General features: G+C 49.5%; 1 protein-coding gene across 5 annotated transcripts in view; it reads right to left on the minus strand.

Moving 5' to 3' along the window:
- ADAP2 (ArfGAP with dual PH domains 2) overlaps window positions 1,326-25,300 on the minus strand; it is a 29,162-nt gene continuing 5,187 nt past the window's right edge. For 3 of the 5 annotated variants that reach the window (XM_018064258.1, XM_013971931.2, XM_018064261.1), the window contains 8 exons: window positions 23,218-23,297; window positions 21,886-21,998; window positions 14,081-14,227; window positions 9,556-9,639; window positions 6,231-6,293; window positions 4,811-4,957; window positions 3,300-3,528; window positions 1,326-2,048 (listed from right to left, as the gene is read on the minus strand). In XM_018064258.1, coding sequence (XP_017919747.1) covers window positions 2,014-2,048; window positions 3,300-3,528; window positions 4,811-4,957; window positions 6,231-6,293; window positions 9,556-9,639; window positions 14,081-14,227; window positions 21,886-21,998; window positions 23,218-23,297 — 898 coding nt within the window. In that variant the 3' untranslated portion in view covers window positions 1,326-2,013. The remainder of the gene's footprint in view (window positions 2,049-3,299; window positions 3,529-4,810; window positions 4,958-6,230; window positions 6,294-9,555; window positions 9,640-14,080; window positions 14,228-21,885; window positions 21,999-23,217; window positions 23,298-25,300) is intronic. The other 2 variants (XM_018064259.1, XM_018064260.1) reach the window with 2 other exon arrangements.

A 25,300-nucleotide genomic window follows, 5' to 3' on the forward strand; every position in this document is an offset into this window, starting at 1 on the left:
TATACATACAGCCCAGCAGGTGCTGAAACAGACATTTTCAAGGTGCTTTAGGGGATAGAAGAGGAAGCAAGCATGTCTTCATCTGGGCAGTCAGGAAGCCTCAATGATGTTGCTTGTCCTCTGATCAAAGGAAAATCCCATGAAAAAGCAGAGACTCTCTTAAAGACCCTCCCAACCCTGTGGGTCTCCACTGAAATGAAAACAATGTCTTTCTTCACGTCACTCGAAGGGATAATGAATCATAGAGCCTAGACCTGGGTGATCTATTTCTCTAACATTGCAGCCACCCGCGATTTCTTTCCGTTCCTCTTGCCCATCTGGGAGCCTTTGAACATTTTCCTCCCTTACCCTAGAGTGTTTTCCTGGCCCTCTTCTCTTTGACTAACCTCTGAAGAGTTTAAGGTTTCGACTTAGACGTCACTTTCTGAGAGAAGAAGGAGGCTCCCTCCTCCCGCTCAGGGTGAACCCCGTTGCCACACACCCTGCAGCGGCCCACACATCCCCTTTCTGGACACTTGCCTCATTGTCTTGCCCTCTGTTAGGGCTGCTGTCTGGCGGGCTGAAATCTGTGACAGCAGGGACTGCGTCATCTGGTTCCTGCCCGTGCAGAGCCTGGCACCTGGGAGGTGCTCAGAAATAGCTGTTGCTTCCATTGAATTTTAGCAGTTGCTACAACTTCCTCGTTTGAAAGAGAAAAACCAAGGCACAGAAGTGGGGAAGTGAGTTTTCCAACAGTCTCATTCGTGGCACCAGTATTCTTGCCTGGAAAATCCCATGGATGGAGGAGCCTGGTGGGATACAGTCCACCAGGTCGCAAAGAGTCAGACACGACTGGGACACGACCAGGGGACTGAGCACGCACACATGCATTAGTGGCAGGGCCAGACATGGCATTCAGGCTGGATAGCTCTCCCCCTGGAGTCCAGCTGAGTTGTCTTGTCCTCCTTCTTTCCTTCCAGAGTGTGTGGATGGGAACACTGTGCTTTGAGGGGAGGGGGGTTGTTTGTTCTTATGTATTAGCTACTAAGATGTGCACAAAGGTAGAACTCTCCCAGGAACATTTTCGATTCATGGGAAAACTTACTACTTTTGAAGAGTGAAAAGTGGATGCTTTTAAAGTAATTTCACCCTAACTTTTAAATTCGAAAACTTTCAAGCCTGTAGGAAGTTTGCATGAATTGGACAATAAGCATCCAGCTATACCTCACCTAGATGAAGTTGCTAACATTTTGCACAGTGGTCAGCTTTGTCTCTCTCCCCCTGAGTGTGTGTGTACACAGACTTTCTTTTTCATAAATACACACTTTATCTATGTATATACTCTGTATGTACAAATACATTTATATTTTGCTGAACCATTTAGGTCAGTTGTAGACATATTATATTTTATCCCTGACCACTTCAGAATCCCTAAGAACAAGAGCATCCTCCTACACAAATACAGCACAATATCACAATACTTCTAGCTAATATACATCCATATTGGAACTTCCCCAGTTATCTCGATTACATCTCAAAACCTGTTTCTTTTAAAATCCAAGATCTAATCAAGAATCATGAATTGCACTTTGTGGCTATGTCTCTTTAGTCTTGTCTAATCTAGAACAGTTTTCAGACTACTTGACCTTTCATGATACTGGCAGTGTTGAAGTGTCTAGCCAGTCGTTTTGCAGAATTCCTCTAATGTGGACTTGTCCGATTGTTTCCTCCTGGTTGGATTCAGATTAAACTTTTTGTTGTTTTCTGTTTTTTTCAGCAAGCTTGGCTGATGCCATGGGTGCCTTCCCATTGCAGTGCCTTCATTCCCGGTGTCCTGAGCCCGGAGGACATTTACCAGCTCCCCAGACCCCTAGGGTAGTGGGGAGGCCCAGGGAGCCAGCAGGTAAAGGCCAAAGCTTTGGTCTTGGCAGAGTTCACTGCCCGTGACAGCTGCTGACTTGGGGGGGGCACTCCTGCGGGGCCCCCAAGGCTGAAGTGGCAACTCTCCACCAGGCGCGCTGGGTGGCCAGTGGGTCACCTGTGGCTGCAGTCACTCTCTGTTGACACAGCTACAAAGGGAACAAAAAGAGGGCTGGGGGTGTGGCTGTGCCAGCGTAGTCCCACTGGAGGGAAGGGACGGCAAGAGGAGAGGGGAGCAATGACAGAGAGAAACAGAATAAAAAAACAGACCAGAAAGTGGTAGATGAAGGGGACACACACACAGCAGAGGAGAGAAAAGCAGAAACAGACGGCAGCAGAGACTCAGAAGCACAGGCCCCCCGGGGTGGGCGGGGAAGAACACCAGCTACTGTTCCTCGTTAACAACTTCCCAGTCCATTTCAGAGGCCCTTCAGCTTTGGGATTTTTGGAGAGTGAAGCAAGTCTGTGTTTATCCTGGTCAGACTCAAAGGGCACCAGGGTTTCTCCCCAGGGGCCGCGTGGGGTCACCTACTCAGGCTCTACTTTTCCAAACACGGAACTTCTCCTCGGTGTCCCAGGAGCCAGAAAGCCCTGGGCCAGAAGTTTCCTGCTCAGAATGTCTCCCCTCCTTCCATGAGGCTGTCTGCAGATGGGGAAGCCTGCTTGAGACACATCTGGGGCAAAGGGGAGGAGCAGGAAAGGAGCAGACAGACCAGGGCCCAGAGAAGAGCAGCACCCTAAAAATAGCCTTCCCTCTGAGTGGGGAGGAACCCAGAATCCCAGGAGCTGCCGGCGGGTGTGACCTTCCTAACAGGCCGAGGATTTCTCACGGGAAAAGGGACTCAGGGGCAGGGATCGGAGGGGCAGAGAGGCTGCTCGGCTCCTGGGAGGGAGCAGGGTAGAAAACGGGACCTAAGCGATAGTTCGGGCTTCCCTGGGGGCTCAGTGGTAAAGAACCCGCTTGCCAATGTGGGAGCTGTGGGTTCGATCCCTGAGTTGGGAAGATTCCCTGGAGGAGGAGATGGCAACCCACTCCAGTAATCTTGCCTGGGAAATCCCACGGACAGAGGCGCCTGGCAGGGCTACAGTTCACGGGATCGCAGAAGAGTCAGGCACAGCTTAGAAACTGAACAAAAGCGACAGCTCTACCAAGACGAAGCTCATCCGGATGCCACTAGGGAAGGCCTCCCGGTAGAGGAACCTAACGTGGACAGAGAGGGTTTTCGGGCAATGATGTGCACTGTCTGAACTTCTGTTGGGCCAGAAGAGAAGAAAAGGGAAAGAGGGCAGTCAGGAGCCATGACCCCGGTTTCAGGACTCACAGCTGAACCCAAGCAAAGAAGCCCCTTTCGGCCCACTTTCCTTGGCCAAAGGAACACACGCAGGGCCCTGTATCTTACCAAGGAGGTTGAGGGGCGTCAAGGGGCTGGAGAGGACCTCTCGAAAACTCTCCAACCATTCACGCTGCTCCTTCTCGCTGGGGCAGGTGAAGACGAACCTCCGGTGGGGGGTGACGATGGTGAGGCCAGCTTTCCAGCGGTTTCCTCGGATGCCCTTGGGCAGGTCTTCAAATACCTGGTACCCCTGTTCATTGCTCCCAAGAAACACCTGGCCCAGCTCGAAGGCATCCTGAAAAGAGAGGACAGAGGTCCTCAGAGGCCACACCTGGGGCAGAGGGCCACCTGCAGGCCTGAGAGCCCCCAGGTCCATCTTAGTAAGAGGGCTGTGTGTGTGTTGGGTGGGGGGCTCTGTTGGGGATTTCAGCTAAGTGGACCCCTGACTTTAAAAGGCTCAAACTATAAAGGAAATCACACACAGCCTCTGTTTAAATGAGCTTCTCTGGTGGCTCAGTGGCGAAGAACCTGCCTGCAAAGCAGAAGAGGTCGGTTGGATCCCTGGGTCAGGAAGATCCCATAGAAGAGGGCACCGCAAACCACTCCATATCCTTGCCTGGGGAATCCCATGAACAGAGGAGCCTGGCAGGCTGCGGTCCATGGAGTCACAAAGAGTCAGACACGACTTAGCAACTAAACAACAACATCTGTTTAAATGATACTTAATGTTTGCGTGTGTGCATGCTAAGTGACTTCAGCCACGTTAGACTCTTTGTGACCCCATGGACTGTAGCCCGTCAGATTCCTCTGTTCATGGGATTCTCCAGGCAAGAATACTGGAGTGAGTTGCCATGCCCTTCTCTAGGAAATCTTCCCAACCCAGCGATCGAACCTGCACCTCTTAGGTCCCCTGCATTGGTAGACGGGTTCTTTACCACTAGCACCACGTGGGAAGTCCCATACTCAGTGTTTATGGAGAGCTAACTCTGGGAGTTGGCGATGGACAGAGAGGCCTAGCATGCTGCAGTCCATGGGGTCGCAAAGAGTCAGACATGACTGAGCAACTGAACTGAACTGAACTCTGCACTAATTCAAGTGCTTTATGTATAGTAACTCATAGACTAATCCTCAGGGCAACCTCTGAAGACGGCAGTGTTATTAAGTCACCTCCTGATTGAGGAAACTGAGGCAAGGAGAACTGAGTGCTCTGCCAAAATGCCACGGGTGCACCCCCAAAAGTGGCAGGGCTGGTCCCAGAGCCCAGACAGTCAAGTTCTAGAGCTCTTACTCCCAACCGTGACTCTCCACAGCCTCCATGTTGGAAGGCAGCCCTGGAGACTAGAGGATGGGGAGCCCCTCTCTTGGCTACATTGGCAGCTTTTGGATACACGTGAAGGACTTCCTGAAGGTGAGGGAGAGCACAGTGTCATGCACAGGATGACTTAGAGACAACCAGTGATGGAGGGGCGTCTCTCGCTGGGTCTCTCCAGCCCTGTCGCATCCCCATGGTCCCCGACCAGCTCTGACCCCACCGCTGCCTGCTGGTGCTCAGCAGAGGGGCCATCAGTGACTCTTACCAGTGGGTTCTTGTAATAAAGCAGCCTGCGCTCTTGGGAATCCAGAGCAAACCACCTTTTCTTGAAAGGTTCTCTCTGCTGCAGAAGAGGGAACTTTGTATCAGGCTTGGCCAGGCAGGGGTGAGGCACAGAGGTCAGAGGGCCAGCCTGGGCCAGGACGAGGGAGCCGGTCAGTTCCTGGCTTGGCAGTCGGACACCCCAGTGCTCGCCCCACCCCCTGGCCTCGAGCTCTGACGGCTCCAAACACCCTCCTCCACCCCAGCTTTCCCTTGCAGCCTCCAGCCTCTGCCTATGTGCGTTGGAAGAAGCATTTTCCTCTTTCTCAGGCTGTGGACAAGACATCTCAGAAAAAGGAACCTGGGAAATCAGAAGTGGCTACTGCTCAGCGCTTCTGAAAGCCCTGGCCTTGGCCAAATTCTAACCTAGGTCAGGGGAAGGAAAGTCCCCCTAAGAGCCACAGGGGCGGTGCCACCAGCTGGTGAAGGACGAAAACCTGCAACCCTTTACCCAGCCGTCTGAGGCTTCCTTTACTGTGACTGCCTAACACTTTTCACTGTCATCTTAACAAACATCGCGTCAGCGTTATTACACCTTAAAAAAAAAAAAAAAAAGCATCGGAAAGCCGTTGCTTTGGGGTTTTTTCTTTTTTTCTTTTTTTTAGGGAGTTCCTCTGCTTTTCTCTGGGAGAAGGAAATGACACCCCACTCCAGTATTCTTGCCTAGGAAATCCCATGGACAGAGGAGCCTGGCAGGCTACAGTCCATGGTGTCGCAAAGAGTCAGACACAGCTGAGAGCACACACATCTGCTTGCTTCTTTCTTCCTTCTCCTCCTCCCTTCCCCGCTTCCCTGCACCGCCCCCTCTGCGCAACCCCCCACCATCTCCATCTTCTGGCTTGGAGCTTCACCCCACCAGCATCCAGGCTGGGTCGGAGACGTCCTGGGGTGGCAGGGGCCTCACTGGCATCCAAGCACAGGTACCGAGGTGAGTTCTCTCAGACCAGTCACTAGTCCTGCCTCACTTGAACGGTCCTGGTAGGGCCCCAGCTTGGAGCACACAAGTGTTCAAGAGCTGCCCCCCAAAGGAGCTGTGCTTTTCAGCTCTGCTTTCCCTTTTCAGCTGTGCTTTCCCAAGAACAGGGTCAGTTAGATGGTGTAAAGATGAGAGCCACTGATGGTGATGCTGATCAAGAAGGAAGATGCCCAGTTGCAGGGAGAAGCATCTGCAGTGAGGCTGGACCACCCTCCAGCCACCCTGTCTCCACTTGGTCCTTCACCCCTGGAACTCACAAAAGTCCATTTACTTCCGCTTCCTCCCTCCTCCCTGCCCCTGGTTCCTCATTTTCCCACCTCCCCACTTTGGCCCCACTGCCCACTGGGACTGAGGCCATGAAAGTCCCCCCCGGGAACATGGGATGTACCTTCGGACCGGTCTTTTCCATGAAGCCTTGTTTGAGATAGTTCCTGGTGATGAGGGGCACAAGCTGGGGGAAGAGAGACACACATTGACCCCCTGCCTCCCACCCAAGAGGCCGAGCTTCCCCAGTGAACTTGGCTCCCCAACAAAGGGGGAAGTTTGCAATGGGGAAGGATGTGTGCACATGGTTATATTTGGTATGGATGCAACGCTAACATTTCGACAGAGCCCGACAACAGCACCCCAGATGTCTGCAGAGCTAATCAACACAGCTAAGTCTTGGTATAAAGACTTAGGTTAAGGGTTCTTTCAGCAATTCCAGGAGGAGGACGCAGGTCAGGCTCTGAGGAGACCCTCCTGGTATCAGGGGGGGTTGTATTCTGAGTATCTACTGTGTGTCATCGGTTGGATGGCGTGACCGACTCGATGGATGTGGGTTTGAGCAAGCTCCGGGAATAGGTGATGGGCAGGGAAGCCTGGTGTGCTGCAGTCCATGGGGTCACAAAGAACTGGACACGACTGAGCAACTGAACTGACTGACTGACTGTGTGTCAGACTCTGCGTGTAATTCTCAACCACCCTGTGAGGTGGATGTTATCATTTTCATGCTCTGTATGAAGAAACAACACCTCAGAAAAGTCACTGAGGATTTTCCCGAAGACATGTCGCCGGTAGGATGAACTTTCGCCACCGAGAGCCAACAGACACCAGCCAGACCCTAGTAGTAGCTCTAAGATGCTGCTACTCTGTGATGCTCAAGTATAAATATGCCAGAACCTTCTGATCAGGCCCTTGGCCAAGACCTGGGCATTGGCAGGGATTCTGAGCCAGGGCCATAGAAGGCGATGGCAGGATGCATTAAGTAGAGAAAGCTCTGGACTGGGAGTCAGGAGACTTGAGTTCTAGCTCCAGGTCTGACCTCAACCAGCTGTGTTACCTTGGTAAGACCTTATACCTCTCTCGGCCTGTTTCCTTCTGTGTAATAAGGATACCGCATTATGTGATCTACAAGACCGTCCTACGCTCAGAGAAGCTTCCAGGGATTGACACTGGCCTCCTATGCTCCAGGGTTTCAAACTGGCAAGTCTAGAGCTTCAGATGAGAACGGAGCCTGGGTCGAGAGCAGGGGCAAAGGCGATGTAAGGTTTGGGAGTAGGAATGGGAAGTCTGAAGGGAGAAAGTTGTGAATGAGAAACCAAAAATATAGAGGACACCACTCCCCTTTCCCTAAAGTGCATTCTGTAGGCTTTAATTCCTTCATTTGGAGCAAAGACAAGAGTCCTAATCGCTCAGTCGTCTGAACTGAAGCCAGAGCAGGGTGAATCTAGGCCTTGAGAAGGAGAAAGAGGCCAGGAATGGGGTACTATGCCCTGCACCTTAGACGCCTTGGCTCACTGGACACATGCAGCCCTGGAGGCAGGGACTGTCCCAGTGGTGACAGATGAGTAAACTGGGGCTTGGAGAGGTGAGGCCACTTGCTTTGCATGACACATCAGCTTCCCTGCCTTCGGGTCCATGTGTTTCTTTTTACAGGACCACAATCCCACTGGGGTCCCCCAGGTTTCTGGCATTGGATCCCTGAGCTCGGGCAAGACTTGGGTGGTTGCTCAGAACCTCACACCCTATGTAGACATGGGGGGAGAAAAGACGGGGAGAGAGGCAGGCGGGGAGGAAACTAGGGGAGGAAAAGGGGTAACGATAGTGGAGGCGGGAGGAAGAGGACATTGAGGATGCTGACCAAAGCCCAGTTTCCCCCGCATGGGTCGGGCGAGTTGGAGAGCTGCCCAGACAATGAGGCGGGGCGTCTGCAGTTTGTCCTCAGTGTCTCCAGGCAGCAGTCAGCACCCCCACGCCACGCCCATGCAAGTGGGCATTCACCCGCTATGGCTGCTGACTCTGCAGGCCGGGAGGGCCCTGAGCCAGGCCTGGCTGGAGGAACTCGTGGAGACGTGCCGTCTCAGTGCATCCCTAGGTCTGGAGAGGACCCCTGTTCCAGACACTTTGCTCCCTGCAAACTGGGGAATTAAGGAGCACTTAGGCTTTCAAGAAGGGTCTAACAGTTGGGAATAAGAAAGTCCCAGGAATGGGACTTCCCTGGTGGTCCAGTGGTTAAGACTCTGCACTTCTACTGCAGGGGGCCCAGGTCCCATCCCTGATCAGGGAAATAATGCTCCACATGCTGGGTGGTATGGCCAAAAAAAAAGTCACACGATTAACATGGTCTTTCCACCCCCTATCTCTTACAAAATCCTTCCAGAGCAGGCCTAACCTAGGGACTAGAGCACAGCACCTCAGAGTTAGAAGAGGCCCTGAAGATGACCCAGACCAAGCGCCGCCTTACACATGTGGGAACAGATGCTCAGAGAGGCAGCTCCACCTGCAGTGGTCACACAGCATGTCAGCAGCAGAGCATCCACAAAGGCCCAGGCCTCTCAGCTCCATACCCTCTGGCCCACTCTATACAGCTTCCCCAGCCAAGCCTGAGGGAGGTACATGGATGCCCCAGACCTCTGAAGACAACCGAAATGAACTTCTCAGGCTCACTGTCACCTTGGCCAAGAAAGGCAGACTCTTTCTGTTAGAATGATAATGGGGCAGCAGAGCATCCACAAGGGCCCGGGCCTCCCAGCTCACACCCTCCGGCCCACTCTATACAGCTTCCCCAGCCAAGCCTGAGGGAGGTACATGGATGCCCCAGACCTCTGAAGACAACTGAAATGAACTTCTCAGGCTCACTGTCACCTTGGCCAAGAAAGGCAGACTCTTTCTGTTAGAATGATAATGGGAAAGATCCCACTGCCTTCCTAAAAGCAGGCTAGGAAAGGGCAAAGTAGGGGATGTTCAAGTGGGAAGAACACCTTCGGTTACACACTTGACCTTCCTGGGACTCAATTTCGCATCACTGGAATGGGAATAATCACCTCACCTAACTGCTGGCCACAAAGGACGGTTAGATAAAAGGGATGACAAGATAAACCAGGTTTAGAAGCACGTTGTAAGCAGTATGTGAGGGACCATTTGTACATTGCAGTGGGAGAAGTCAGGAAGAGATGCCCAAATCCTGAGCCTTTTGACACTGTGAGTGACGGATCCCGAAAGGGAGAGTCTGATCTGCTTTTTGGAGACTGCCTTGCCAACAGTGAGGCCATACCCCCCGCCTCCCCAGGAGAAAGCTTTTGGTTTCCCGCTGAGGTCCCCAACCCCAAGGCTCAAGGTCTTTGCTGCAGTCAAACTGAGTCTGGCCTCTGTGTGTCTTTGAGGTCAGCCAACCAGGAGCACAGGAGGTGGCAGATAGGAGCCGTGGAAGTTGGGGTCTGCATTTAGCTCACCTCAGACTCTGGGAGCTCAGGAAAGGCCATTTTTAGGTATTGGAGACGAGCTGCACGGAGGGCGTTGAACCAGTCCACTATCTCCTGCAGAGAGACAGGCAAAGGACAGACAGACAGTCAATGAGACTGAGAGCCAGTGGGGGCCAGGGGGATGCGGGCAGCTGAGGCTGGCAGCAGGCAGCCAGCTGGATCTTCAGGTTTGGGCACATGCACACCCCCGAGTCCTACTCAGGCTGATCCCAGGTACCTGGGAGGATGGTGCCAGAACCCAGGGCGTCACCCGAGCAAGTGGGAAACAGATCCCCAGAGCCATGGGAAAGGACCAAGGCCAACCGCACAGGAGTTATGCAGTGGCCCAGCACAGTGCTTGGCTCTTGCTACTGTGTGTATGCATCACCCGAGGATCTCGTTAAAATGCAGATTTGAATTCAGTGGGTTTGGGGTGGGGCCTGAGATTCTGCATTCCTAACAAGTTCACAGATGATGAGCTGCTGGTCACTGGGAGACACGTTGAGGAGCAAAGGTCCTCAGATGTCAAAGACCAGCTTTCAGGTGGGGGCAGGTGTTCCTGGGGATGCGCCATCAATACAATGCTCATTACCTGGAGTGCAACTTAGGCCGAAGCTGGCATGGACCTCCTGTGTCCCTCTGGGAGAGCGCCTCCCTCAGCAGTATCCACCCTCGTCTCTCACCTGCTGAACCCGTTATTCCAGCTGGTTCTGCCTCTGCTCTGCAGCTCTTCATTCAGTCCTTACGGCAGCCAGAGTGATTTCCAAATTGCAAATCTAACTGAGTCTAGCTTGGAGTCCTCTCCACTACCCTCAGGGGAAGAGCCTTAAGTTCTTTAGTATGACTTACTTTGCCCTCTGGACTTCCCTGACAGCTCAGACAGTAAAAATTCTGCCTGCGAATCTGCAGGAGACCCAGGTTCTATCCCTAAGTTGGGAAGATCCCCTGGAGAAGGAAACGGCTACCCACTGCAGTATTCTTGCCTGGAGAATGCCATGGACAGAGGAGCCTAGTGGGCTACAGTCCGTGGGGTCACAAAGAGTTGGACAGGACGGAGTGACTAACACTGTCACTTCCACTTTCCTCTCTGAGCTCTTTCCATACAAAATCATTTGCAATCGCTGCCCCCATGTTCTTCCCTTCTCTTGGAACATTCTGCCTCACCCACCTCTCTGCCCTCACCCTTGATACACCTTTTATCTAGAACATTGTATTCATCCTGAGAGTGAGTTTAGATGGAATAGATTTTTGCTCCACCCAAACCCTGATTCTATGAAAAATGCCCCATCCATTCTCAGCCGCACACCACCCATCCACAGTTGCAGTCACACTTGCTGCTATGTCCTACCCCTTCTTGGCCACAGAAAATGGATGAGGGCTGGACCAGCACAGGGGCTGAACAGGGCTTATCGGATTCTGTCTCACAGGAGTATGGAAGAGGAGAGGAAAGACCTGCTCAAATAGCTGCCGTGCTGCACTCGGATGCAATACAATGATTGAGAAATTCATTTGAACTTGGTTTCAAAGGTATGAAACATCAGTACCTTTCCTCCGTTTTAGGCCAAGCTTTGCTGGTTCAATATTCCTAAACTCTCTTGACCAGGGCATGAAGAACCTTATAGGGTTTCAGGCACTAAGGGAAGGGGGTCATCCCCACGGAAGACCCCCCCAGGCCTTCACTTTGGAAAGACTCTTCCAGTCACAAATCCAACCTGCATACAGCTTGGTTTGTCCTTAAGTTTTGCCTGTTTCAGTTCTCTATACACGTGTTCCTGTTTGCCACAGACTTAAGGCTGTCCACTTTACTTTTAATTTGCTCACCTGGCTTCTGCAGGCGTGAGTTTCTGGCCCCCCATTTATGCCCATCTAAGGGAGAAGCTGCGGCATCATCAGGGAGAGGAGACTGGCCGGAACCAGGTTGTCAGCTGCTCTACAGCTGGGCCAGTGGGAAGGAGTCAGGTACCATAAGTGTCTGAGATCGTGGGCACCTCAGCAAAAGTCCTTTAGCAGCGATGGGCATGGAGAGGTAGCCACTGGTATCCAGTTAGTCTGGACATGGGGCCACAGCAGTGAGCCCGGCATGGACTGAGAGCCAGGGATCTCCAGCATGTCTCCTGGACTGCACGAGTCCCAAGATTCTGGAAAAGCCAATGGAGGGAGCCGAGAAAAATGAGTGGCACTAGACTTCTTGGCAGTTTGGGGAATGAGATCCTTGCATTTAGAGAAACAAAGAAGCAAGACGTTACTTGCACTCCTGGTTTTATAGAACAACGTGTTCCTGTTAAGAGTGTATTCTCTCTCTCTCCAAACACACACAGAATCACACACATCACAGTTCTTAATTCTAGCCTCTCAGGTGGCCCAACCATGCTTCTGTCCTTTGAAATAAATACCCCTGTTTCTTTTCCACGCATGACCCTTTTAAGCTGGTTTGAGTGTTCTCCTTCTCAGCATACTCACACAGTTCTTAAGTAGAACCTCCCTCTTTGGATAGCCTTTTAGAGTGCCCCTCCCCCAGACTAGGCTACTTACATGTCTCCTGTGTGTCTCTAGCACGGCCGCTACCGGCATCATCACACAGTATCTTCAGTGCCTATTTCCCCATCTGTCTCTTTCCCAAGACTATGAGATCCCAGAAGCCCATTCACTACACACCCCAGTGCTGTGCACGTTGCAGGGAGGGGCGCTATAAGGATTTACTGAAAGAGTGAAGTCCTGAACACAGAAATGATCAGGAAAGGCTCGCAAGAGCTTGTCTTCCGCTGCTGCCACAATCATGAACAAATAACAACAGTGACAACTAATGTTTACAATGCACTTCTCAGTAATGAGATGCATTCACATTCATGGTTCAGAGTCTCTCGATCCTCAAGACCCCTCCAGGAAGTGGGTATTATCAACCATACACAGGCAGACTTGGGAGGGGAAGGGACCTGCCCTCGTAACACACAAGGGAGTGGCAGAAGCAGGGTCCCAACTTCTGACTCCAAACCCCAGCTCTTCAGACCACGCCAGGAAGTCAGCCCAGAGGCTGGAGAGAGCAGGAAGCCTGCTAGGAGGACGAGCCACGGTCAGTATCCCAGTGCTGGGGCCTCTTGGGAAGATCCAGACCCTGTATCTAGTTTCTGACTCCTGCTGGCAAGGGTCTTCCTCCAGCAGAGGCACATGGGATGGTAAGACAGGTGCAGGGTTCAGGAACCATCGGCCACATGACTCTGAGCAAATTACTTAACACACCCATGCCTCAGTGCATGGGTACTAAGTTGCTTCAGTCATGTGTGACCCTTCGAGATGCTCTGGACCGTAACCCGCCAGGTTCCTCTGTCCATGGGATTCTCCAGGCAAGAATACTGGAGTGGGTTGCCATGGCTTCCTCCAGGGGATCTTCCTGACCCAGGGATTGAAACTTCATCTCCTGAAACTCCTGCATTGCAGGTGGATTCTTTACCGCTGAGCCACCAAGGAAGTCACATGCCTTAGTAACATGGAGATACAACATTTCCAGGGTTGTTTTGAAGATTAAGAACTGATGTACAGGACTTCCCTGGCAGTCCAGTGATTAAGACTCTATGCTTCCAATGGGTCCATCTTTGGTCAGAGAATGAAGATCCCACATGCTGCACGGTGCAGGCAAATTAATTAATTAATTAATTAATTAAAAAGAAAAGAAATGATGTATAGTGATCACCAAGAAAAGTGCCCAGCACAGAATTAATAGCAAATCACAAAACGTCAGCCCCCACCTTTGCACCTCCTCACCTCCACTTAGCATCTCTGACTCTTGCCCAGTCACATGACCCTGCCATTTAGAGCCGGCTTTTGTCTTTGCAGCTGTACTATTGGCCTGCTCTTCTCTGACGGAGCTGACTTCCTGGACCTTTGATAGTGCTTCTCAAACTTCAGCGTGCCTGAGTATCACCTAGGGATCCTGTGAAAACGCAGTTTTAACTCAGCAGGTCCAGGATGGGCCCAAGACACTAGTTCTAACAAGCTCCCAGGTGATGCTCACGCAGTTGGTGCCGGACCACACACTGCGAAGGCAGGCCATGGGATGCACTGCTGTTTGAGCTTCGAGTCATCCCTCCTCTCATATCTGGAATCTCTGGCTGCACCTGATTTGCCACCTCTGGGCATAGTCCCGTCTGCTAACCGGATGGCCCTTGGTGGCTGTGCACCATCCAGACACACCCCTGGTCCCCGCCTGGTTCCTCTCCCAGATCTCGCTCTGCCTTAACTTCTGCTCTGTCCCAACCAGAAGTGACAGCAGGGACTTCCCTGACGGTTTGGTGGTTCGGACTCGGTGCTGTCATTGCCATGGGCCCGAGTTTGATCCCTGGTTGGGGAACTAAGATCCCACAAGTCACACAGTGTGGCCAAACACAGAAAGTGACAACAGATGAAAGCGAACAGCAGCGGCACGTCTCAAGAGGCTGCTGCGCCAGGGAGCCAGGGAGCTGCGTCTGCAAGGTTCGAGGCTGCTGAGCTGGAGTATGGAGAGGCAACGCCATCCTCTCACCTTCCCATTCTCGTGGTACACAAAGAGGTTCCGAACATGGCTATCTCTCCGGTAGGTGATCTGCAGCCCGTGGGGGTTCCCAATCTTCTCTGTCTGGAAGGTGGCATTCAAGTCCTTGATGCTGATGACAGCTTTGGGGTCTTTACCCTGAAAGAGAGGAATCGGATACTCAGGATGCCCACAGTCAGTGGAGTGACTTCTCCTCACCTTCGCCATCAAGTCTTAAGCCAAACATGACCAATTCGGAACTCCACATAGGTTTTGTAATGTTCTTGCTCTAATATCAAGGTCCACAGATATTCTACTATTCTCTGTATCCAGCCATTCCACTAATACTACTACTACTAAGTTGCTTCAGACGCGTCCGACTCTATGCAACCCCATAGACGGCAGCCCACCAGGCTCCCCCATTCCTGGGATTCTCCAGGCAAGAACACTGGAGTGGGTTGCCATTGCCTTCTCCAACGCATGAAAGTGAAAAGTGAAAGTGAAGTCGCTCAGTCGTGTCCGACTCTTAGCGACCCCATGGACTGCAGCCCACCAGGCTCCTCCGCCCATGGGATTTCCCAGGCAAGAGTACTGGAGTGGGGTGCCATTGCCTTCTCCGAGCCATTCCACTAATCCTGCTTAATCAGTTGGCTTCTCTGAGCTGGAAGGGGGCTTGGAAAGACCGTAACTTGGCCTTTTCAAGTTTTTCAGCCATAGAACTTTTTCTAAAATAAATCATTAGGATTTCCCTTAGCGGCCCAGTGGTTAGGACTCCACGCTTCCACTGTAGGGGCCACGGGTTCAGTTCCTGGTCAGGGAACTAAGATCCTTCATGCTGTGCAACCAAAAAAAACCACAAGAATTTATAATGAATATCCATGGAAGCCAATCAAATGAAACAGATAAACCAATAAAAGCAGGGGTGGGCCTCAAAGCGTGCCTTCCCACACTATACTCTGTTCTCAGGGTCTGAACACATTTTGAGCACTCTCTGATGCTAAGAAGGCAAAGGGAAAACAAATGTTTCCTTTCATAACTGATGAGAGGAAGAAAAATGATACCAACAATCTGGTCCCATAGTAGCTGTAGCTGTAGTCACATGTAGATATTAAAATGAATTAAAATTAGGACTTCAGAGACTTCCCTGGTGGTCCAGTGGCTAAGACTCGGTGCTTCCAATGCAAGGGGCCCAGGTTTGACCCCTGGTCAGGATCTAGGTCCCATAGCTGCATGAAGTTCCTGCACACCACAACGAAGACCAAAGATCCTGAGTGCAGCAACTAAGACCCATCACAGCCAAATAAATAAGCAAATTTTTTTTCAAAAGAGACTTTAGTTCCTTGGCACACGTAGTCCCATTTCAGTACTCAGTGGCCATCTGTGGCTAGTGGTTAGGGTGTTGGACAGATACAGACAGAACATTTCCATCACTGACAAAAGTTCTAATGGACAGTCTTCTCTAGAGGGAAATTTGGTCTTATTTATTAAAACATTGACTGTTTCGCTCTAACCCACAATTTCACATCTCAGAATCTATCTGAGAAAGTAACTGCATTACTATGCAAATATATATATGTCAAAAGAGGTTTTACTACCATGTTGCTTATATTAGTTTAAAAAAATTATTTAAATGTCCATCAATGATAATGGGTTAAATAAATAAATAAATCATGGCACATCCACACAACGAAATATCACAGAATTGTTTAAGGAAAATTTAAATCAATATTACTAATATGAAAAAACATCCATGATATCCACGTGTAAGAAATACCAAGTACTAGGATAGGATATATAGTAGGAACCTATTAATGCAAAAATTGTACACACATATATATCCATATGCTACCTGCATATAGTGTATATATGATGTACATAAACTATATGTATATATGTTTATTTGCACATACATAAGAAGTATGGACAGATTCAGGCCAACACTCTTCATAACGGCTTTCTTGAAAGATTGCTAGAAGAATATTTCCTTTAAAAATATTTACTATGAAAAATACTAAAAATACAAAAAAGTATATTTTGACAATATTGTTCCTTAAAAGGAAATTTATTTTAAAAATATGACATTACGAATAAAGTCAAAATCCCTTTAATTACTACTTACCCTGTCCCTTCCCCTCCTCCATTCCCCACAGTCAATCACTGTCATGAGTTTGATGTTCATCTTTCTAGCTCACTTCTTATACTTTTATACACACATACACATGCTTATGAACATACATGTGTTATGTGGCTTTAATTTACATAAATGGTATCATATAACTCACTCTACATCTTACTTTTGTCACGCAACCTTGTAGTTTTTAGTTCTATCCATGTTCAAATAAATCCACCTACTCAGCTCTTGTAAATGACTACACCAAAAGTTATCCATTTATTTTCCTGGTGACAAATATTGGGATCGTTTCTAATTTTTTGGTGCAGTCAGCTGGCATCCCTGGTATACATCTGTAAGGGTGTCTCTAGGTCACAGTACATACTTAGGAATGGAATTGCTATCTTATAAGTGTATGCATCTTTGACTTACTGAAAACTGCCAAATAATTTCACTAACTAGCTCTCCACAGTGGTTGCACCAATATTTACTTCCAGCAATAACACAGAATAGTTTTCCTTTCTCCATATCCTCACCAACACTTGATGCTGCCAGTTTTTTAACATTTTGCCAACACGGTGAGTTTGACTGACTCAATTTGTTGTTAATTTTCACTTACTCAACTTAACTGAGGTATAATTTATAAGCAATAAATGGAACTCATTTTAAGAGTACAGTTTTTTGACAAGCGTATATACTCACGTAACCACCATCACAATCAAGATACACAACATCAGGAACTTCCCTGGTGGTCCAGTGATTAAGAATCCCCCTTGCAATCCAGGGGACAAAGGCTCAGTCCCTGGTCAGGGAACTAAGATCCTACACGCCGCAGAGCAACCAAGTCCAGGAGCCACAGCTACTGAGCTGGTGTGCTCTACAGCCCATGGTCCCCAGCAAGAGAATCAACCAGAATGAGGAGCCTGTGTACCACTAGAGAGCAACTCCTGCTCGCCACAACTAGAGAAAGCTTGAGTGCAGCAGTGAAGACCCAGCACAGCCAAAAACAAGGAATAAATAAGTATTTAAAAAAAAAGAGGGGCAATCTCTATCCCCTCCCCAAGGACTGATGTTGAAGCTGAAACTCCAATACTTTGGCCAACTGATGGGAAGAACTGACTCCTTTGGAAAGGCCCTGATGCTGGGAAAGATCGAAGGCTGGAGGAGAAGGGGACAACAGAGGATGAGATGGTTGGATGGCATCACCAACTCAATGGACATGCATTTGGGGAAACTGCAGGAGTTGGTGATGGACAGGGAGGCCTGGCATGCTGCAGTCCATGGGATCGCAAAGAGTCGAACGTGACTGAGCGACTGAACTGACCTGAACTGAATTGGTTTTGGTTGCATGACTTGAATTGACCAATAGCAGGCAGTTGATGGCCTAAGCTTTGGGGCCTGGCAGCATCCTCGTTTGCTTGGGGGAAGTCGGCCGCCATGCTGTAACAAAGCTTGAGCTGGACTCCTGAATGAGGAACATTCACAGAGAGAAAAGCCACAAGGGAGCAAAGCACGAGACACGTGAGTGAAGGCTTTCTGGGTCTCCTAGCCGAGCCCAGGAAAATGGAGCAGAGGGAATGACCCAGCTGAAGTCACAGGGAGTACCCTGCAGCAGCTACCACCTGCTCAAATTCCTGACCCCAGAGGATTATGAGACACAATCAACTGTTATTTCAAGCCACTAAGTTTCACGGTGGTGTGTCACTCAGTAACAAATACCTAAAATACTCGGTCCTTAGACATCTTTTTCATTCACCCCCACCACCCCCCACCTCGGTGATTCCAACCAGTCCTGTTGCTCAACCAGTTTGCATGCTGCTGACTCCAGCTCAAAACTTTCCCCAAACCTCTAGACTCAGAACTTCTGAGAACGTCTTCCTCAGTCTCTACGTGGATGACTAATAAGCATCTCAAATGAAAAAGGACTCATGATCATCCCCTTAGGGAGCTAAATTTTTGCCATCTCAGCAAATGACAAACTAACCTCATAGTTGCATAAGGCAAAAAATCTGGGATGCATTCTTATTTTTTGCTGTGCTGGGTCTTCACTGCTGCCCTTGGGCTTTCTCTAGCTGAAGCGAGAGGAGGCTACTCTCTCTCTAGTTGCATGGGCTTCTCACCGCGGTGTCTTCTCTTGTTGTGGCTCACAGGCTCCAGAGCACTTGGCTCAGTAGTTGCGGCACACAGGCTTAGTTCTTCACAGCACATGGAATCTTCCTGGAGCAGAGATCAAACCTGTGTCTTCTGCACTGGCGGGTGGATTCTTAAGCATTGGACCACCAGGGAAGTCCTGTGGATCATTCTTGATCCCTCTCACTTTCACACCCCGTGTCCAGTCCTTCGGTAGATCTCATTGGCTCTATTTCCAAAATGCAAGCAGACCACTTTTAATCATCTCCAACACCATTGTCCCGATCTTGGATTATTGTAGTAGCTTCCTAACTGGTTTCTCTGCTTCTACTCTTGCCTCCTCCTGCCCCACTCTTGCCCAAGTAGCAGCCAGAGTGCCTCTTTTTCAAAGTTTTAGTCAAAGCTTATCACATTTCTGCTCAAAACCCTCCTGTGTGCATGCTAAGTCACTTCAGTTGTGTCTGATTCTTTGCGATGCTATGGATCATAGCCCACCAGGCTCCAAAGTCCAGGGGTTTCTCCAGTCAAGAACGTTGGAGTGGGTTGCCATGCCCTCCTGCAGGGGATCTTCCTGACCCAGGGATAGAACGTGGGTCTCTTACAGCTCCTGCATTCGTAGGCAGGTTCTTTACCACTGGTGCCACCTGAGAAGCCCCAAAACCCACGTATGTCTTCCCAATAGCAGAGTAAAATCCAAACACAGACATTTTTTTGTAAAAATATTCATAATGAAATATTCATAATGAAAAAGAATATTAAGAAATAAGATGTAACTTAAAAAAAATCATATACCCAATAAGGGCCTTGTATATAGACTATATAAATAACTATTACAGCTCAAAAAGAAAAACAAATAACATAATAAAAATATGAGAAAAGGCTGTGAATAAACATTTCTACAAAGAAGATGTGCAACTGGCCAGTAAGTACATGAGAAGACACACAACATCACTAGCCATCGAGGAAATGCAAATCAAAATCACAGTGAGATATTATCTTGTACCCATTAAGATGGCTATGATCAAAAGGACAGATAATAACAAACATTGGTGAGGATGTGGAGAACCCTCATACATTGTTGGTGGGAATGTAAAATGGTGCAGCTACTTTGGAAAAATTCCTCAAAAAATTAAACAAAGAGTTATTACCATATGACTCAGCAGTTCCACTCCTAGGGAGAATTACCCAAGAAAATTGGAAACGTAGATTCACATAAAACCTTGTACATGAATGTTCATAGCAGCATTATTCATACTAGCCCAAAAGTGGAAACAACTCAACTGTCTATCAGCTGATGAATAAATAAGTGAAATGTGGTATATCCATACAGTGGAATATTACTTGGCAATAAAAAGAAATGAAGTACTGATACATGCTACCACATGAATGATCCTTAAAAACCTAATGCTAAATGAAGGGAGTCTGCTATAAAAGACCACATATTTGTATGAAATGTCAAGAACAGGCAAATCTGACAATAGATTAGTGGTTGCCTAGGGCAAGGGGCAGAGAAGGCAATGGCGCCCTACTCCAGTACTCTTCCCTGGAAAATCCCACGGACGGAGGAGCCTGGAAGGCTGCAGTCCATGGGGTCGCTACGAGTTGGACATGACTGAGCGACTTCACTTTCACTTTTCACTTTCATGCATTGGAGAAGGACATGGCAACCCACTCCAGTGTTCTGGCCTGGAGAATTCCAGGGATGGGGGAGCCTGGTGGGCTGCCATCTATGGGGTCACACAGAGTCGGACACGACTGAAGCGACTTAGCAGCAGCAGCAGCAGCAGGGCAAGGGGAGGGCTTCCCTGGTGATTCAGTGGTAAAGAATCCACCTGCCAAGCAGCAGACCTGGGTTCCACCCATGAGTCGGGAAGACCTCCTGGAGTAGGAAATGGCAATCCCCTGGGAAACCCCATGGACAGAGGAGCCTGGCGGGCTATAGTCCACGGAATTGCAAAGAGTCAAACAGGACTGAGAGACTAAACAACAGGGCTGGGGGAGGCTAGTAGAGTGGAGAACTAGAGCTCACACATGTTCTTTTTAGGGTAATGAAAATGTTCTAAAATTGACTGTGGTGAAAGTTGTACAACTCCACGAATATACTAAAAGTTATTCATTACATACTTTAAATGGGTGAACTGCAAAGAGCTGACTCGTTGGAAAAGACCCTGATGCTGGGAAAGATTGAGGGCAGGAGGAGAAGGGGACGACAGAAGATGAGATGGTTGGATGGCATCACCGACTCAATGGACATGGGTTTGGGTGGACTCCAGGAGTTGGTGATGGACAGGGAGGCCTGGCGTGCTGCAGTTCATGGGGTCGGAGTCGGACACGACCAAACGACTGAACTGAACTGACACAGGTGAATCCTGTGGTATGTGAATTTACATTTCAATAAAGCTGTTAAAAAACCCATCTTCCAATGGTCTTCAAAGTCTTCCACTATGTGAGCTCATCTCTCTCCAGTATTTTTTTTGCTCACTCTGTACCAGGCACTCTGGCCTCCTTCATGCCCTATAGACTCACCAAATACACTCCCAGCTCAAGCCACGGCTATGCCTCATGGTTGGGCAGTTTGTGCACTGAACAGAAAGCTCCTGGCTGAAGGGATGGGGGAGAAGCGGTATCCAGGCTTCTGCTTGCCTAGACTGGGACCAGGGATGCACCCTCTCGGAGGCGTCATCTTTTCTAATCAGCACACGTGACCATGCTCCTGCACATACTGTTCTCTCTGCTTCTTCTACCCCTCCCCCACATATCCACAGAACTTACTCATGTTTATTCAGTTCTGTGCTCAAAGGTCATCAGAGAGGCCTCCTCTGACCATCTCCCCTTGCCCCACTTGTATCATGCTCTAACCCTTCACCCTCTTTTATTTTACTTCATAGAACTTATTGCCACTGGGTAGGTAACATATATTTTGGTTATTACCTGTCTCTATTCACTAGAATGAAAGCCCCAAGAGATCAGCAACTTCGTTTAGTTCACTGCTGTATCTTCATGCTTGGAATAAGGTCTAGCATAGTAGGTGCTCAATGAATATATATTTTTTGGCTGTGATGAGTTTCCATTGCTGCGTGAGGGCTTACTCTAGTTGCAGGGATCCGGGACTACTCTGCAGTTGCAGGTTTCTCACTGAGGTGGCTTCTCTTGTTCTGGAGCACAGGCTCAAGGGCACACAGGCTTCAGGAGTTGCAGCATACAGGCTTAGTTGCCCTGCGGCATGTGGGATCTTCCTGGACCAGGGGTCGAACCCATGTCCCCTGCATTGGCAGGCGGATTCTTAACCCCTGGACCACCAAGGAAGCCCAATAAATATTTCTTGAGTGAATGAATCGATGAAGTAAAGTCAAGTGATCATCAAAAGCTTAATCATGGACCAATCTACGCCCATTCAAGGTGAAGAGAAGGTGAGGTTTTCAGTGGACTGGATGGATTGTATAATGAGGAAACGTAGCAGCATGTGGTACCTAAGTCTCAGTGACTGAGCTCATCTGTAAGACCAGGCACCGTTGATCAAAACATAGACCGGAGAGGGGTGCGTGCCCTTGCTTGGGCAGGAGTAAGAGAAGCTTACCTCTTCTTTAGTGTAGTACTTCAGAAGGCCTTCTCTTGCCAGGAGGACAAACCTCCTTTTCAGGAACTGTGCGTTGTCCCTTCCCCGCTTCCACAGGAACCCTTCTCTGTTACCTGCCACCAAAGACGAGAAAGAGTGAACCACCACAGCTCTAAGACCAACAGGCAACTCTCACCTGCCTATTGGTGACCCCGTGCCGTGCAGTCTCAGGGGTGGAGTGGACCTCCCACCTGCTGCTGAAACGTCTCGGATCTGATTTAGCTCTTACAGCTGCAGGATGTGGGGTCCTTTGCAATGCTGTATGATTTTAGTTGGGGGTCCCCTCCAACTTTCTTTCTTGGCTGTTTCCTAAGAAGACACAGTAAACCTTTAGGTGGGGACTTCCCTGGTGGTCCAGTGGTTAAGAATCCACCTGCCAATGCAAGGGACATGGGTTCAATCTCCGGTCTGGGAAGATCCTACATGCTGCAGAGCAACTAAGCCCACGTGCCACCACTACTGAGCCATGTGCCACAACTATTGGAGCCTGCCTGCCCAGAGCCTGCGCTCTGCAACAGGAGAAGGCACCACAACCGGAGAGCAGCCAGGGCAGCAACAAACACCCAGCACAGCCAAAAATAAATAGATAAATTTAAATTTCAAGGAACCCTTAAGTAGGCTAAAAACTGAGAAACTGGACTGATTTTGAAAGAGGCCCAACTTCACGCTGATATCAGCCAACTGAAAGTCTCCCAAGTACGGGAATAATGAGTGACCTCTAGGTCCCTGCTGGTGGATGAACACTCTGTGATCCTGGCGGCTACGAGCGTTCAGCACTGGCTGCCTCTGGTCCTCGAGAGGACCAAATGTTTTGTATATTTTGCTCTCTGGGACAGTGTCCATTTGGACTCACAGCAGAGGGGTAGAATGTGCCACAGGTCCAAGGCCACTGATGAGGTCATGCCCTACACAAAGGCGGGAAGGGAGGCAAAATCCAGCCCATTCTCCTTCTCAAGGCTTGTGCCACACTAGGGTCCGTTAGCCAGAAACAGATTGTCTATTTCTACCTGGTCTCCCCAGGGGGTGAATCTTCTTGCAATTTATACTAAGACTCTGTACACCCTGTGGTCCTTCGGGGACCTGAAACGAATGAGCTTCTCAGCCAAGAAGACCATAAAACCCCACCAGCCGATGTGTTGCTATTTCAGAAGCAGAGGAACCCACACCTTGGTCTCTGGGGCCAGAGCGAGGGCGGCAGGTATCTCTCTGCTGACCTTGTTCCTAATACTCAGGCACTTTGTTTTCTAGAATGCATCAGAATCAGCCCTCAAGAGATGATGAAAATAACTTTACCTGGGGCTGAGGTGGTTTTCCCATCAGCCATAAATTCCTGTCTCTCATACTTAGCTCGAATCCACTGTTCTTTTAAGACCCTAAAAAGAGAGAACCTTTAGTCAGCTGTGTCTGGTGCATCCTCTTTTCATGGCAATTTTATGAGACCCTGTAGCTGAGGATGGGAGCTTCACAGCAATGCCTGGCTACCTGCCCAGCCTGGTCAAGTTTCTCCACCTGCATACTATTAATACTTGGGACCAGGTAATGCTTCATGGTGGGGGACTATCTCGTGCTTTGTAGGATGTTTAGCAGTATCTCAGACCTCCACCCTCTTGATACCAATAGCAACCCTTCCCAAGTTGTGATACTCCAAAATGTCTGCAGACAAGGCCAGTATCTCACCAGGGAATAATATCTCCCCTCAGGGGCTAAATTCAAACCGCTATGCTATTCCAACCTCAGCCCCAATCCTCTAGGTCAATGAGACAGATGCCAGCTTTCCTGGACCGTCTAGTCGGCCACATTGCACTGTGTGTTCATGAGCTTAAGCCAGGAGAGTCCATGAGCCTCTCCCCAAGGCCCACCCATGAGATGTGGGCATGCTACAATGGACAGAGCAGTGGTCTCAGGGTCTCACCCTCTGCGACCTGGTCCTAGTGAAGTCATTTAGTTGTGTCCGACTCTTTGTGACCCCATGGACTGTAGCCTACCAGGCTCCTCCCTCCGTGGGATTCTCCAGGCAAGAATACTGGAGTAGATTGCCATTTCCTTCTCCAGGGGATCTTCCCGACCCAGGGATCGAACCCAGGTCTCCAGCATTCCAGGCAGATGCTTTAACCTCTGAGCCACCTGGTCCTACTCTGCCATTTATCCACTGTGTGACCAAGGGCAAGTTACTTTACTCCTCTGAACTTGGGGAGTAATATTATATCTACCTATTCCTTAGAGTTGTTGAGAGGTTTAAATGCATACAGAGGGCCTAGTACTATGCTGAGCACATAATAGGCATTTGATGTTAGCCCAACCAGACACTGTCACCCACGACCCCTACAGAAAATCCACACAGCTGAGAAGGACTTCATTCCAATTGTTTGGTTCCCTCTTGCCTTTTCCAGGCAAACGTTCCCAGGTTGATATGACCTCATCCCATGGCCACAGGGAATGACCTAGAACTGAGTACCTGACCCAAATTGGTCAATCAGAGCTTGGCCCTGGGCTGTGGGGACCAAAAGGAGTAAAACTGAGAGAGGTGGATTGAAAGCCCGCTCTCCAAGGTTGAGCTGGGAGCTGGAGCTGGGAACATGGATATGGTGTTGCTCCCAGCTAGAGGAAGAAGTATATTGAAAAGCAGAGACATTGCTTTGCCAACAAAGGTCTATATAGCCAGAGCTATGTTTTTCCAGTAGTCATGTATGGATGTGAGGACTGGACCATAAAGAAGGCTGAGCACTGAACAACTGATGCTTTCTATCTGTGGTGCTGGAGGAGACTCTTGAGAGTCCCTGGGACTGCAAGGAGATGAAACCAGTCAATCCTAAAGGAAATCAATCCTAAATATTCATTGGAAGGACTGATGCTGAAGCTTAAGTTCTGATACTTTGGCCACCTGATGCGAAGAGCTGACTCATTGGAAAAGGAGCTGACTCCCTGATGCTGGGAAAGATTGAGGGCAAGAGGAGAAGGGGGCGACAGCGGGTGAGATGGTTGGATGGCATCATCGACTCCATGGACATGAGTTTGAATAAACTCCAGGAGATAGTGAAGCCTGGCATGCTGCAGTCCATGGGGTCACAAAGAATTGGACACAACTGAGCAACTGAACAACAACAGGAAGAAAGCCTGGCTGAGAAAAAGAGGTAAGAATGGGAACCAGAGGGATTTCAGAGACTTGATAGTGCTGGAGCCTCCAGCCTGTCCTTCCGGAGGGTGGCTCCACCTCTGTTCTTTGTGTGGTCTGATCCAAACCCAGAAAATCACCTTGTGCATAAGCTGGTTTAAATTGGGTTTCTGTTGTGTGTAGTCAAGAGCCCTGCTGAATGCACAGCCCTTGGCCCCAGGACACGAAGGAACACTGAATCACAGGATCAGAGCTGGGAGAGAA

This window comes from Capra hircus, chromosome 19 (genome assembly GCF_001704415.2).
Source record: "Capra hircus breed San Clemente chromosome 19, ASM170441v1, whole genome shotgun sequence".
Classification (NCBI taxonomy): domain Eukaryota; kingdom Metazoa; phylum Chordata; class Mammalia; order Artiodactyla; family Bovidae; genus Capra; species Capra hircus.